General features: G+C 33.2%; 2 protein-coding genes across 3 annotated transcripts in view; one reads left to right on the top strand and one right to left on the bottom strand.

The window, feature by feature from the left end:
- The window catches only part of LOC107870502, a 10,690-nt gene extending 7,147 nt beyond the window's left edge, over window positions 1-3,543 (bottom strand). The window contains exons 1-2 of the mRNA XM_016717057.2: window positions 2,627-3,543; window positions 940-1,373 (exon numbers count right to left, since the gene is read on the bottom strand). Of these exons, the coding sequence (XP_016572543.1) occupies window positions 940-1,373; window positions 2,627-2,891 (699 nt within the window). The 5' untranslated portion in view covers window positions 2,892-3,543. The remainder of the gene's footprint in view (window positions 1-939; window positions 1,374-2,626) is intronic.
- A 4,066-nt stretch (window positions 3,544-7,609) lies between these two features.
- On the top strand, window positions 7,610-13,178 carry LOC107872365 (GDSL esterase/lipase At5g37690). Of its 2 annotated transcripts, XM_016719104.2 has the most exons (6): window positions 7,610-8,178; window positions 9,183-9,310; window positions 10,028-10,154; window positions 10,547-10,659; window positions 11,562-11,811; window positions 12,736-13,137. In XM_016719104.2, exons 1-6 carry the CDS (start codon window positions 7,941-7,943, stop codon window positions 12,987-12,989), a joined length of 1,110 nt encoding a protein of 369 aa, XP_016574590.2. In that variant the 5' UTR covers window positions 7,610-7,940; the 3' UTR covers window positions 12,990-13,137. The 2 variants fall into 2 exon arrangements, with proteins under 2 accessions (XP_016574590.2, XP_016574591.2); XM_016719105.2 differs by lacking the exon at window positions 11,562-11,811 and having other exon boundaries at window positions 7,616-8,178; window positions 12,736-13,178.
- The last annotated feature ends 17 nt before the right edge of the window (window positions 13,179-13,195 follow it).

Genomic DNA, 13,195 nt, shown 5'->3' with positions numbered 1-13,195 from the left:
ATTGGTTCTTTTACATGTACATATCCCAAAACTCTTGATATGTGCTTTCCAAGTACTATACAACAACATACCCAGTGTAATCCCACAAGTGGGGTCTGGGGAGGGTAGGACGCATGTAGACCTTACCACTTTGTGGGGTAGAGACACTGTTCCCGCTCGGCTCAAAAGAAGTTTGGACAAAACAGGATAAAGAGGAAAATGGCAACAACATCATAGCCAGATAAACAGAGCAAATGAAGCAACGTTAGTAGTGAGAATTGAAGAATAAGATACTACGTTAATACGAAATACTACTACTCAAGGGATGCAACACGAGGACTTCCTCGGGGGCCAGGCTCCCGAAGAGAGAAGCCCAACGAATGTCAGATGCAAAGCCCCGCACCTCATTAAGATCATAGTGGCAGAGTCTCCCAAAAAAAGAAAAAGCAGAACCCATTGAAGACGAGTGAGGTACAACAAGGCCGATCGCCCATCCTATTACCATATAGACACGCCAACAAATCTTGACATAAAGACAAACTATAATCAAGAGACCACATTTATCTGCACTAAAAGTAAGGACAGGATGATAGTCAAAGCAGGCCCAGCGCATTTTTACCATTCACTCATTACAAGTCGAATGCGATAAATCCCTAAAGGAAACACATTCAGAAAAAATTCAATCCGCTTCTATATTTAAGGACGCATTAAGCTTACAGCATCGGATTTGTTCTTTTCCTCTAGACTCTGACATTCTTCTGCCCAAAATTATTAGCTAAATCAACAGACCAAGCATACAATTTAGTCTAAATCACACTAAACACCATATCCAACATTTTCAATCACAAGCTACTAATGTACAAAATATAAATCAAGCAGTAATATCTTTCCCGAATACGTTGCTAAAGCAAGACCGTAACAAATTAAAATAGCAAAGCAATGACGACTAAACCAACTCACCTGCAAAATCACTGAGTGGATAATATCAGCATATTTAACAGCTAAGTTGAGCGACATACACCTAGCAGGAGCAACAGCATAGCAACTGATTAAACTCCTCGGAATACCGCCTAATCTATCCCCGTGATTTGCCACAATTATAGTCAACAAGGATGCAACTCCAGAACCCAAAGAATGCCCCGCAAATATCATCTTGTAACTCTTCCCATTCTCAACCCAAAGCTTTTTCAAAGTTTCGGATTCTTTATTCAACATCCAAATTGCCGCTTTCAACAAACCATGATGCACATACCCACCATCAAACATCTGTTTCCCAAGCTTATTATCCATCAAGACTTTATAATCACTTTCTTTAACCAAATTTAAACCCCGTATGGCTACAACAATCTCATGGTTGTCATGATCAAGGTAAATCAAATAAGGTGGAGCATTACCTGTCCAAAAAACAAAATGACATAAAGTGAAAATTTTGTTGGAAATAAATAGAAAAGAAGCAATAGAATTGGTTACAAGAAAATGCACACAGTAGCGGAGCAAAGAATTTACGCAAGGGGATTCAAAAAATCCTAAAACATACACCACCTATGATTTGAACCAGCAACCTAAACTAATTTTTTATACCCCCTTTGAAACTATAATAAGTTTTTCTCTAACATTTTTGCCTTATTTGCACAGTATCATAAAAATTTTCTCTGACATTTTTGCGCAATTTGCACAATCAAAACATTGCATTTAAACTAAAAACACAATACAATAGGTAAAACCATCCAAACAAGCTGTTAATGATGGATTTAATGATACTATTAAGTAACAATCAAAGTAAAGATTGTTTTTATAGGATAGGTACTTATACTAACAATACGAAACAATACAATAGGTAACAACCATCCAAACAAGGTGTTAGGCACTGTCCTAAGAAACTAAATTGCAGCAATACAAAACAGCAGGTAACAATCATCCAAACAAGCTCATGTTGGGCACTGTCCTAAGAAACTAATCCATAGAAAGACAAAACAATACAATAGATGGCAACCATCCAAACAAGCTTGCGTTAGGCATTGTCCTAAGAAACTAATTCATAACAATACGAAACAATACAATAGGTAATAAATCATCCAACCAAGCTCGGGTTAGGCACTGTCCTAACAAACTAATTCATAACAATACGAAACAATAAAATCGGTAACAACCAGTCAAACAACCTCGTGTTAGGCACTGTCCTAAGAAACTAATTCATAATAATACGAAACAATACAATAGGTAACAACCATCCAAACTAGCTCGTATTAGGCATTGTTCCAAGAAACTAATTCATAACAATACAATAGGTAACAACCATCCAAACTAGCTCGTATTAGGCACTATCATAACAAACTAATTTATAACAACAGGATAGGTTCCAACCATCAAAACGAGCTGTTATAATTTGACTTAATGACAGGATTCAGTAACAATCAAAACAAACATTGTACTTAAAACAACAATACGACACAACAAAATAGGTAACAAACATTGTATTTAAAGTAACAACACAATACAATAGGTAACAACCATCAAAACAAGACGATTAAGTAACATTCAAAACACACATTGTACTTAAAACAAGAACAAGAAACAATACAATAGCTAACAAGCTTGTGCTACGCACTATCCTAAGAAACTACTTCAGCAATGCTCAGAAATTTACCAAGTGTCTCTTTATATGCAACATGCTTCACAGCCCAATGGGGATTAAGCCTATAACCTCCTTCAGGTGCAAACTTTGGTTTATGGAGATCATCTTCATAAACAGCAAGAATTGTACGACAAAGACGAGGTATAGGTTCGAATTCATCGTAGGTTGCTGGAGGCCACGTGGCACTGTCATCATTGCCTATGTAAGTACAACGTTTCCATACCCAACGCATACATCCTAACACAACTACACACTCAAATCCACAAGCAACTGACATTAAGCAAGCTTAAGCTAAATTAAAAAATTTCTACTATTACAAATATGCAAAAATCAAGAATGTCTACTATATTAAAAATAGCTAAAATCAAGAATTTCTACTATTACAAATATGCAAAAATCAAGAATGTCTACTATATTAACAATAGTTAAAATCAAGAATTGCTACTACTACTAAAAATAGCAAAATATGCTAAAATCAAGAATTTCTACTGCTAAAGATTGATTTTTTTGAGGTTTGTAAGTGGAAATATCAAGTGGGGTTGCAGTAATTTGCAAAAATATGTGATGGATTTAGGAATTTTTGTTTATTTTTTCAAAAATCAAGAATTTCTACTACTAACTAAAGATTGTGTTTTTTGAGGATCATAAGTGGAAATATCAAGTGGGGTTGCAATAATTTACAAAAATCTGTAAAGTTTTTAAGGATTTTTATTTTTTTTTCCAAAAATCAAGAATGTATTAAAATCTCAAATTTTTGTATGTTTTGCTAAAATTTGTGTTTTTTGAGGCTTATAACTGGAAATTTTAAGTGGGGTTGGTGAGGATTTACAAGAACATGTGATGTGATAGTTTAGATTTTTATTTTTTTTGGTCTTTTGAAGATTGTATAAGAAGGGGAAAATGAAGAACAAAATAGAGCTAAATTGAAAATTTTGTAAATTTATATGGGTTAATTATGTGAAAAATGTGTTATTGGGGTGGCTAGGTGGAAATTTCACTTGGATTTACAAGATATTGTAAGAAAAAAATAATATTATAATTTTAAAATATATTATCACAAGATTTTATGATTTTATGTCTATCAGATATGAAATAAATTCATTCTAAATTAATTATTTCTTATACCAAACGAGGTGTAAGATTATTTTATTTGTTAAAAGTTTTGAATACAGGGGGGATTGATTTGATTCCATTTTTGGTTCTTGGCTTAGGGTCTAAGTAGGTGAGTTGTGTTCTTTTTTGTGCTATGATAGAATTGTCAATTAAATTGTCATTTGTACTAATTCATGATTATCTAGAGGCTTAGGCATATATTTTATTGAAATTTGACCCAAAAAAAAATGGAAAGGGAAAGTTGATTATGGTATTTAAAAGTTGAAGTTGTATTCGCAACTTCGAATATGTAAATCAACAACAAACAATGATATGTCTAATAATTACTGATGGTATTTGAAATAGTGTATACACGCTTATCTTTTATCTTAAAAGCTAAACCAGATTGTTTCCTCGCAACGTCATAGTTTATTACAAAGAGCGTCATGAGACATTTTGATTATTAGGTTGCCCTACCTTGAATGAGAACTCGAAAATTAGGACGCATTCTCGTTTACGTTCATCGACAACCAACTTTCACTATCTTAATCAATGACTTTTTTATCCTTTCCTTGAAATTTTAAGAGAGAATTTTCGATAACATCTCATTTCAAGATCAATATTTGAATATGCATTCCACTTGATTTTTCATTTATTTGAAAAACTTATTTTCAATGACTATAATTACTCCAATGTACATCAAAATAATATATTGAAGGAAATATATATATATATATATATATATGCCGAGAAGGGATCAAATGCGTGTGGTGTTGGACGTATTGACTAATTTTCCACGCTACAAAAGTTGTATAACTTGTATACATCCTCCCAACAAAAGTGAATATTTTATGTATACAACATCATAATTCACCAACATCAAAGGCGGAGCTAGCCTATTAAAGGGGGGGGGGGGGTTCGGACAAACCCCTTCGACGAAAAATTATATTATTAATACACGATTAAAATAATTTTTATTTATATATTTTAGATGTTGAACCCCATTCGATGAGTTTTTCTTCAAATTTTGAACCCCGTAAGCAAAATTTTAGGCAAAATAACATAAACATATACTTTATCTTATCATATTTACACATATTTTCACTCTTATAAAGTAATTACAAAAAATTTAATTCATTATGTATCTTCGTTGAATGTATCGGGGGCTAATTATGTATCTCGACAGACTCAAAATTGAAATTTTCAGTAATTATGTAAAATATCAGAGTTTTTTATAATTAACTTCTAAACTGTCGGGATTTATGTTGTTTTCCCTTGTTATTAACCCCGTTATGCGTTTTGTAGATCAAACAAGTAATGGACTTGGGCCTGAGGTGAAGTTACAGCCTAAGAATAGAGTGGATTTTCACTGAGATTTGGGTTGAGCAATGAAGGGTTAAAGGTGGCACTTGTGCAAATTATGTCGAAGTTTTAGCTTAGTCTGTTATCCTCTCGCCTCTTCTCTATGTTCTAGAATCTCATCTCGTTCTAGTTACTTACTTCCCCTGTCTGTTACTATATGATTTCTCCATTTCTATTGTCACTATTATCTTACTGTTTCAATTCCATTTCTCGATGTTACTGTTGTGTTGAGAAATTCGATCGGATTGTTACAACATCCTTAATCAGAGATTTCAAACTAAGCCCTTAGAAATAGAAATAATTCTATTGGGCATGCCACCTTCAGAAATTCGATGGAATTGTTACAATATCCTTAATCAGAGATTTCAAACTAAGTCCTTAGAAATAAAAATAATTTTATCGGCGTGCCACCTTCAGAAATATTATTGAGTCAGATTACAAATATCAAACGATATAATTGGATACAAATTAATTAATTAAACACGTAGTCAATGAATGTCTAGGTTTGGTGATATTTCCAAGCAAATTCCACAATTATTTTTTTAATAATATGATCATTCAACATGTTGAGAAGGTATTGACCAATCTTCTTTCCCTATGGCCCATGAGAAAGGAGGATTTGATAGGCATGTTGAATATTTTAGAAATTCTAATATTAAAGTGAAAAATAATTCCACATTTGTGTGAGCTCGTTCACATTGTTGATCTTAAAGTCTGGTTAAAAGAAAATGATTGTCGAGACTTAATCAGAAACAACCTCTGCATTCACTTAGGTATACGGAAAAGATTGTCAACTACGTATATCTTATACCTTCTCTAGATTTCACGCGTAAAATTATATTGAGTTTGTTGTTATTGTACTTGTAGTATATATAAATAGAAAATATAACAGGAACAAGAAATATTCTCTGCCCATCATCTAGAACTTCAAAAAAATGCTACTTACAATTTTTATCAATTAAATTTACTGAAAAGAAACATGAGAATATTCATGCTGAAGACATTATTAACTTAATAAAAATGTGTTCTTTTACCCGAATTGAATTATACACAAAATTACTGAGATTTACCCGAACTTTAAGAGGGTCCTATTATCCCTGGCCTAATTAAAATCGTATCTTTTGTAATCTTAGTGCCTAAGTGGCATATACGTGTGCCTGCGTGGACCTTTAGTGTGTTGATTCACTGATGTGTCACGATGTGCCACGTAGACACTAAGGTTGTCAAAATACGATTTTAATTAATTCAGGGGTAATAAAACTCTCTTAAAGTTCAGGTATATCTTAACAATTTCGTATATAGTTCAGGGTGGAAACTGAAAATTTTCTCTTTCTTTTAATAACATAATATTAAAGCAGAATATAAAGGCCCTCGATTTGAATCTTTGCATGATAAATATTAAGCTATTAAAAAAAAGAAAATTCAATTTTCATGTGTTTGGGACATGAAACATAAGCCCATATGTGACGGGCTATTCCGAACTATGATCAAAGTTGCCACGATACACTTCAATTTTACAAGAGACCTGTTACCCCTTAATCTCATAATGTATTTTTGTCACCCTTTTATACTGATGTGACATCTTTATTACATAAAATAGGGCTCACGTTAAAGGTATCATGCTAGTAGGGGCGGACCTACACATAATTTGTGGGTGCTCGAGCACCCACTAAACTCTAAACAGAATAGATATAATTACATTAAAAAAAAAAAATGAAAATAGGTATAAATTATATAAAAACACTCATTAAATACGAAGTTGGTTAGGTGCACTAGCATTTACATTGATCTTAAGACTCTCCACTGGTAAGTGTGCTCCGGTTCAAACCTGATTGGGGTGATTTTTTATTTTTTCTATAGTAAGCACCCACACTCCTTAAATCTTGGGTCGTCCGCCATTGCATGTCAGTTAAAAAAAATTGATAAAAGGTATCACATCAGCTAAGAAAGATAACAAAAATATGCTAAAATCTAATTTAGGAGGTAATCGTAAAATTGAGTGTGTCGTACCAAATTTGATCATAGTTCGGGAGCAAATAAACTCTTTGCAATTCAAAGTGAAAAAGACATAAAAACGTGAAAGAAATGAAAAAAAAAAAAAAAAAAGTCACCAAAATCAACCCATGAAATATCTAGATACTTAGATTTTTTTGGCTCATTTCTTTTCTACCTCATCTAACTAAATCACCATTAACCATAGCAACAATATAATGCTTTCTTCTTCTTGCCTAATACAATAGCCAAATAAATACACTTAATTAGTTGGCCAAATCAAGAAAATTTTCAACCATTAAGAAAAAACTCCCAACTACCTATAAATTAAAGGTTCGAAATATACTTAAATTCTGGCGAAATTTATTGTAACACGCTTTAACTTTGCGGGGTTCTATGACGCCTCGACTATTTATTACTGGATTTTTGTGACATATATTGCCCATCTGGACCACTACGTGAATACACGCGCACTGAGCGCATAAGGGTCTGAAGTGGTCTATATATGCTAAAAAAATCCGATAATAAATAGTCTGGGGGAGTCATCGGACCCCTGCAAAGTTGAGACGCATTACAGTAAATCTCGTCAAAGTTTAGGTTATATTTTTGACACTTCACTTTTAATTTTAAGTAAGGAAGATTTTCCCATCAACAAGAAAAAAATCAAATCCATCACCTACTATGACTAAACTTGAAGTACATGACATACACTAAAAAAAAAATGTATGCACACTTATAAATTCTCACAAATTCTCACAATCAATTGCAAGACAAATATCTCATTCTATCTCGAAATATTCATTCACTCGAAACTGCTCTGCTATCGATTTATTTTTTTTGCTTTACGTGAGCGAGAACGAGCTTTTTCGAGTTTTTCAGAATGGTGAATTTAGCCCAAGTTATTGGATTTTTGATTATTACAATTGTTGCATTTGTGGCATCAGCTGGTGGTGAACAAGTTGTTACATATGTATTTGGTGACTCATTGACAGAAGTTGGGAACAATAATTATTTGCAATCTTTAGCTAAATCTAATTATCCATTTTATGGAATTGATTATGAAGGTGGAAAAGCTACTGGTAGATTTACTAATGGAAGGACTATTGGTGATATTATATGTAATTTTTATAAACTCTGTTTCATTATCTTGAGTATACTTATTTATTTTCTCATATTTTCAGGTGGCAAATAGGCTGGTCAGGTTAAAATTCATGTTGCTTGACTCTTTAAAAATACTATCGCGCCGTGTTAGATTTTTCAAAATGAACTACTTTTTGAGGATCCAACATGCAATTATTGTCGTAACTTTGTCAGATCTTTCAAAATGAACTACTTTTCGAGAATCCAACGTGCAAATAATGTCGCATCTTTGTTTGATGTTTCAAAATGAACTACTTTTCGAGGATCCAACATGCAAATAATGTCGCATCTTTGTCAGATCTTTCAAAACGAACTACTTTTCGAGGATCCAACATGCAAATTAAATGTTGTCGCACCTTTGTTAGATCTTTCAAAATGAACTACTACTTTTTGAGGATCCAACATGCAAATTAAATGTTGTCTCACCTTTGTCAGATCTTTCAAAATGAACTACTTTTCAAAAATCCAACTTGCATTAAGCAGCATTTTAGAAAATTCGAGCAACATGAGTTAAAATGAATCGAATTAATAAAGCGATCATGACCCAATTCATCCAAGGTATGTTGGGTCAACTAGGGTCAAATAATAGGTCATTACTCAATTCACCCAACATGACCAACCTTGCCCCCTCTTTTAATTTAATTTTTGAAAATAAAATGCGAAAGTTAAATTTATTTCCAAATTTACATAATTTACAATCTTCATGTTCTATAGTAGTATATGTTTTGAATTTGGGTTGCATTTTGATATGTAGGTTTACATTAGGTTGACCGTTTTGCGGTCTATAATTTGATGAGTCATTTCGAGTTCAACATGTTAGGGCAATACAACAAATGTGTCATGATCTAACTACTAAGAAAATGAGAACTGCTAAGAAACGTCTGTGACAGAAATCGTTAGAAATTTATCAGATATTATCGACGAGCTAAATTTTGACAGATTTATTGGGATTCTAACATATTTTTTACTCTTTAATTTTCAGCTGAAAAACTTGGGATTGAATCACCACCCCCATATCTTTCATTAGTACCAAATGATGATGCAATTTTGAAAGGGGTTAATTATGCATCTGGTGGAGCTGGAATACTCAATGACACTGGACTCTATTTTGTAACAATCATTTCATCTATGATATATATATATATATATGTCGTTTTAATTGGTTCGAGCTATCATTTAGACTCTCCGACGTTGGATGTGCATTAATAGAGGCGGAGCCAGACTAGTAAAGGGGATTTGGACGAACCTCATTTGACGAAAAATTATATTATTAATACATGGTTAAAATGATTTTTATATATATATTGTAGATGTTGAACCCCCTTCGGTGAGTTTTTCTTCAGATATTGAATCTCCTCAGCAGAAATCTTGACTCCGTATCTGTGTGCATAAGTAGACAGTTAAATCTATGTGAAGTTGAACAATACGAACTCCCATCCTATAGAGCCATTTATGTAAAATTGCCATGTAGATGCCACATGAGACACGTGAGTTTATGTGTCTATTTGTGTACACCCAAAGTTGGAGGGCGTAGATGCCAACTGAGGTTAGGGGTGGAGCCAGAACCTTTTGGCAAGAGATTCATCCGAACCCTCTTCGAGGAAAAAATATATCATTTATACATTATTAAAATTATATTTTATGTATCTATAGTAGGTGTTGAACCTCCTTCGACTAAATTTTCTTCAAATATAACCCTGAATTGAAATCCTGGCTCCGTCTCTGACTGAAGTCAAGCTAACGGACATGTTTATGTATTAATTCTAAATTCTCAAATTAATTTAACTTGCAACTGATTCAGAATATGTTATGTGCACAAAATTACAGATTCAGAGAATGACATTTGATGATCAAATAAATAGTTTTGAGAAGACAAAAGAAGCAATCAAGGCTAAAATTGGACAAGAAGATGCAGAAAAACATGTTAATGAAGCTGTCTACTTTATTGGAATGGGTAAGTTTTCTTCTTTATTACGTTGCTCAGACTTTTCAAAAATACCGTCACGCGCATTCATATCAGATTCTCCAAAATTATCATTTTCGAAGAATTTAACATGCATCTAACGACATTCTTAAAGAATCCACTCAGCATAGATAACGACATAGTACTAGCATAACTTAGTGGGAAATAAGAAAAATTCGATGTTGTTGATGTTTATATCGATCGATCATAGTGATTTATTAGATCGAAAACAGAGGATCTTGAATACTACTTGAAATTAAGAAAAACAAAAAATTACGAACAAATTAAATAATCCCTTTTTATTTGCCTATCTTGGTAATGTATTTGCCAAAAAACGATATAACTCTGTTGCTCTGATGCCAAATTTTTGTAATTTTTTTTAGGTAGCAATGACTATGTCAATAACTTCTTGCAACCCTTCTTAGCTGCCGGACAACAATACACACATGACGAATTCGTAGAGCTTCTAGCATCAACCTTAGGCGAACAATTCACAGTAAGTTATACATAGTTCAATTCTGATAGCGAAATGAAAAAAAGGTCATATCTATCCCTGAACTGTTGAAAATGGTTCGTAAATACCCTCTGTTATACTTTTAAATTATTTATACCCCTGTCGTCTAATTTTAGGTACATATATACCTCCGAACTATTGAAAATGATATGTATATATACCCTTCAGTTAGACGGCGCACGCCACGTGTCCTCATTCGAAAGGAATTAACCCATTTTTCCTTAGCATTTTATCTCCTGACATACCAACGAAATGTTCTACGACCGGAGTTGGAAGCGAATTTCACCCATGCCTATTTCTTGGCAAACCAAAACCAATGCGGCCACAACATATTTTTTTAGGATGAGGACACGTGGGCGAAACTCACTTCCAATTCCGACCATTAGACATTTTCCCAGCAGGTCCGAAGATAAATTGCTAAGGTGAAATAAGTTAATTTATTTCGGATAAGGACCTGTGGCGCACGCCATCTAACTAAAGGGTATATATACACTATTTTCAGTAGTTTGAGGGTATATATGTACCCAAAATTAGACCACAAGCGTACACAAATAACCCAAAAGTAGAACAGAGTGCATTTACATACCATTTTCAATAGTTCGGGTATATATGACCTTTCTCTGATAACAAAATACTACATACATTAGTTATGCAAGATTTTATATCGGAAATCAAATGTTGTACGAGTAATGCAGAATGTGATAGTAAGTAGCTGTCTATAACACGTGTCTTTCCAGTACTGACTTACTGCATACCATTGTTGTACAAGTAATATAGAATGTGATAGGAAGTAGCTGTCTATAACATTCTTTCCTGTACTGACTTACTGTATACCATTGTTATTGGACTCACAACATTTTTTTTTTAAAAAAAAATAAAATTAGAGGCTTCATCAACTTGGAGCAAGAAAAATAGTGTTCCATGGACTTGGACCACTAGGTTGCATTCCATCACAAAGGGTGAAATCTACAAGAGGAATATGTTTGAAACAAGTCAATTTATGGGTACAACAATTCAATTCAAAAGTCAAGAAATTGGTTGACAATTTGAATAAGCATCTTCCATATGCACAAATGACATTTGCAGATACTTATCCATTAGTTCTAGACTTGATTGAGAACCCCAAAGCTTATGGTAAGTTCAATTTTCTCATAACTTAAATATATATATATATATATATATATATATTATTTGTTGTTTGTAAAATACTAAAAAATAGTAACAAGAGGTAGGGCACGCTACAATTAACATAACAATCAGCTAAAATTCAATAACTTCTTAAATATTTTTGAGTGAAGCATCTAATACTTCTAAATTATGACCAAATTTGCTACGACACACCTCATTCACGAGAATCCTATTACCCTCAAACTAAATTTTGACATATTTATGATCAAATTTGCTACGACACACCTCATTCACGGGGATCCTATTACCCTCGAACTAAATTTTGACATATTTTTGTCAGCTGAACTATGACCAAATTTACTATGAGCTGAACTATGACCAAATTTACTACGACACACCTCATTTATAGGGATCCTATTACCCCCCAACTAAATTTTAATATATTTTTGTTAGCCTTTTTAGCTGACGTGACACCTTTTGTCAACTTTTTCAGCTGACATGACACCTTTAATGGGGGTTCCATTTTATATAATAAAGGTATTACATCAGCACAAAAGGATGACAAAAATATGTCAAAATTGAGTTCCGAGGTAATAATACTCTTGTGAAGTTGGAATGTGTTGTAGCAGCTTTGATCATAGTTTGAAAATGTATAGGATGCTTATCTCTATAGTTTTCGTAGACAACTTATATTTTACAGGATGATCAACACGTAGTTGATTTCTGTCTCTTACCTTTCATGACCAATCGATGATGCCTCACATACATAGGTTCACATACATAGGTACCTAAACTTCAAAATCCTGAGACCATCATCCTAAAGTCCATTTCATAAAATTCAAATCTTAAATTAGCCTCGATTAGTTTGGTATTTTTCTTTACTTGGGACTTTTAAAGATTGAATTTTTTTGTTACTATTTTTGTCTTTAGGTTTCAAAATTTCCAATACATCATGTTGCAATGTGGACACAAGTGTTGGAGGGTTGTGTTTGCCAAACTCCAAGTTGTGCACAAATCGAACTGAATATGTATTTTGGGATGCATTTCATCCAACAGATGCAGCAAATGCTGTGCTTGCAGATCGAATTTTCGCCACTTTGTTTCATCAAACCACGTCAAGCCCTGCACCAGCACCAGCACCAACACGAGCACGGAAGTTTTTTTCAAGAAAACATAGAAATTGACTTGGAGGGTAAAAAAAAAGTAGACAAACGGGACCTATTATGAGACATACAATGTGTTACATAACGAGACATGTTATAGTGAAAAAAAAAGGATCATTCGAATTGTCATCAAGGTTGCTATTGCTATTTGATTCTATTGTAAATTGTTGTTTAATTACATTGTCTTAATATTTGTTGCGAGTCACTGAATTATTTATTAACATATT

Source organism: Capsicum annuum, chromosome 12, assembly GCF_002878395.1.
Source record: "Capsicum annuum cultivar UCD-10X-F1 chromosome 12, UCD10Xv1.1, whole genome shotgun sequence".
Lineage (NCBI taxonomy): Eukaryota > Viridiplantae > Streptophyta > Magnoliopsida > Solanales > Solanaceae > Capsicum > Capsicum annuum.
This window is presented reverse-complemented; position numbering and strand designations above follow the sequence as displayed.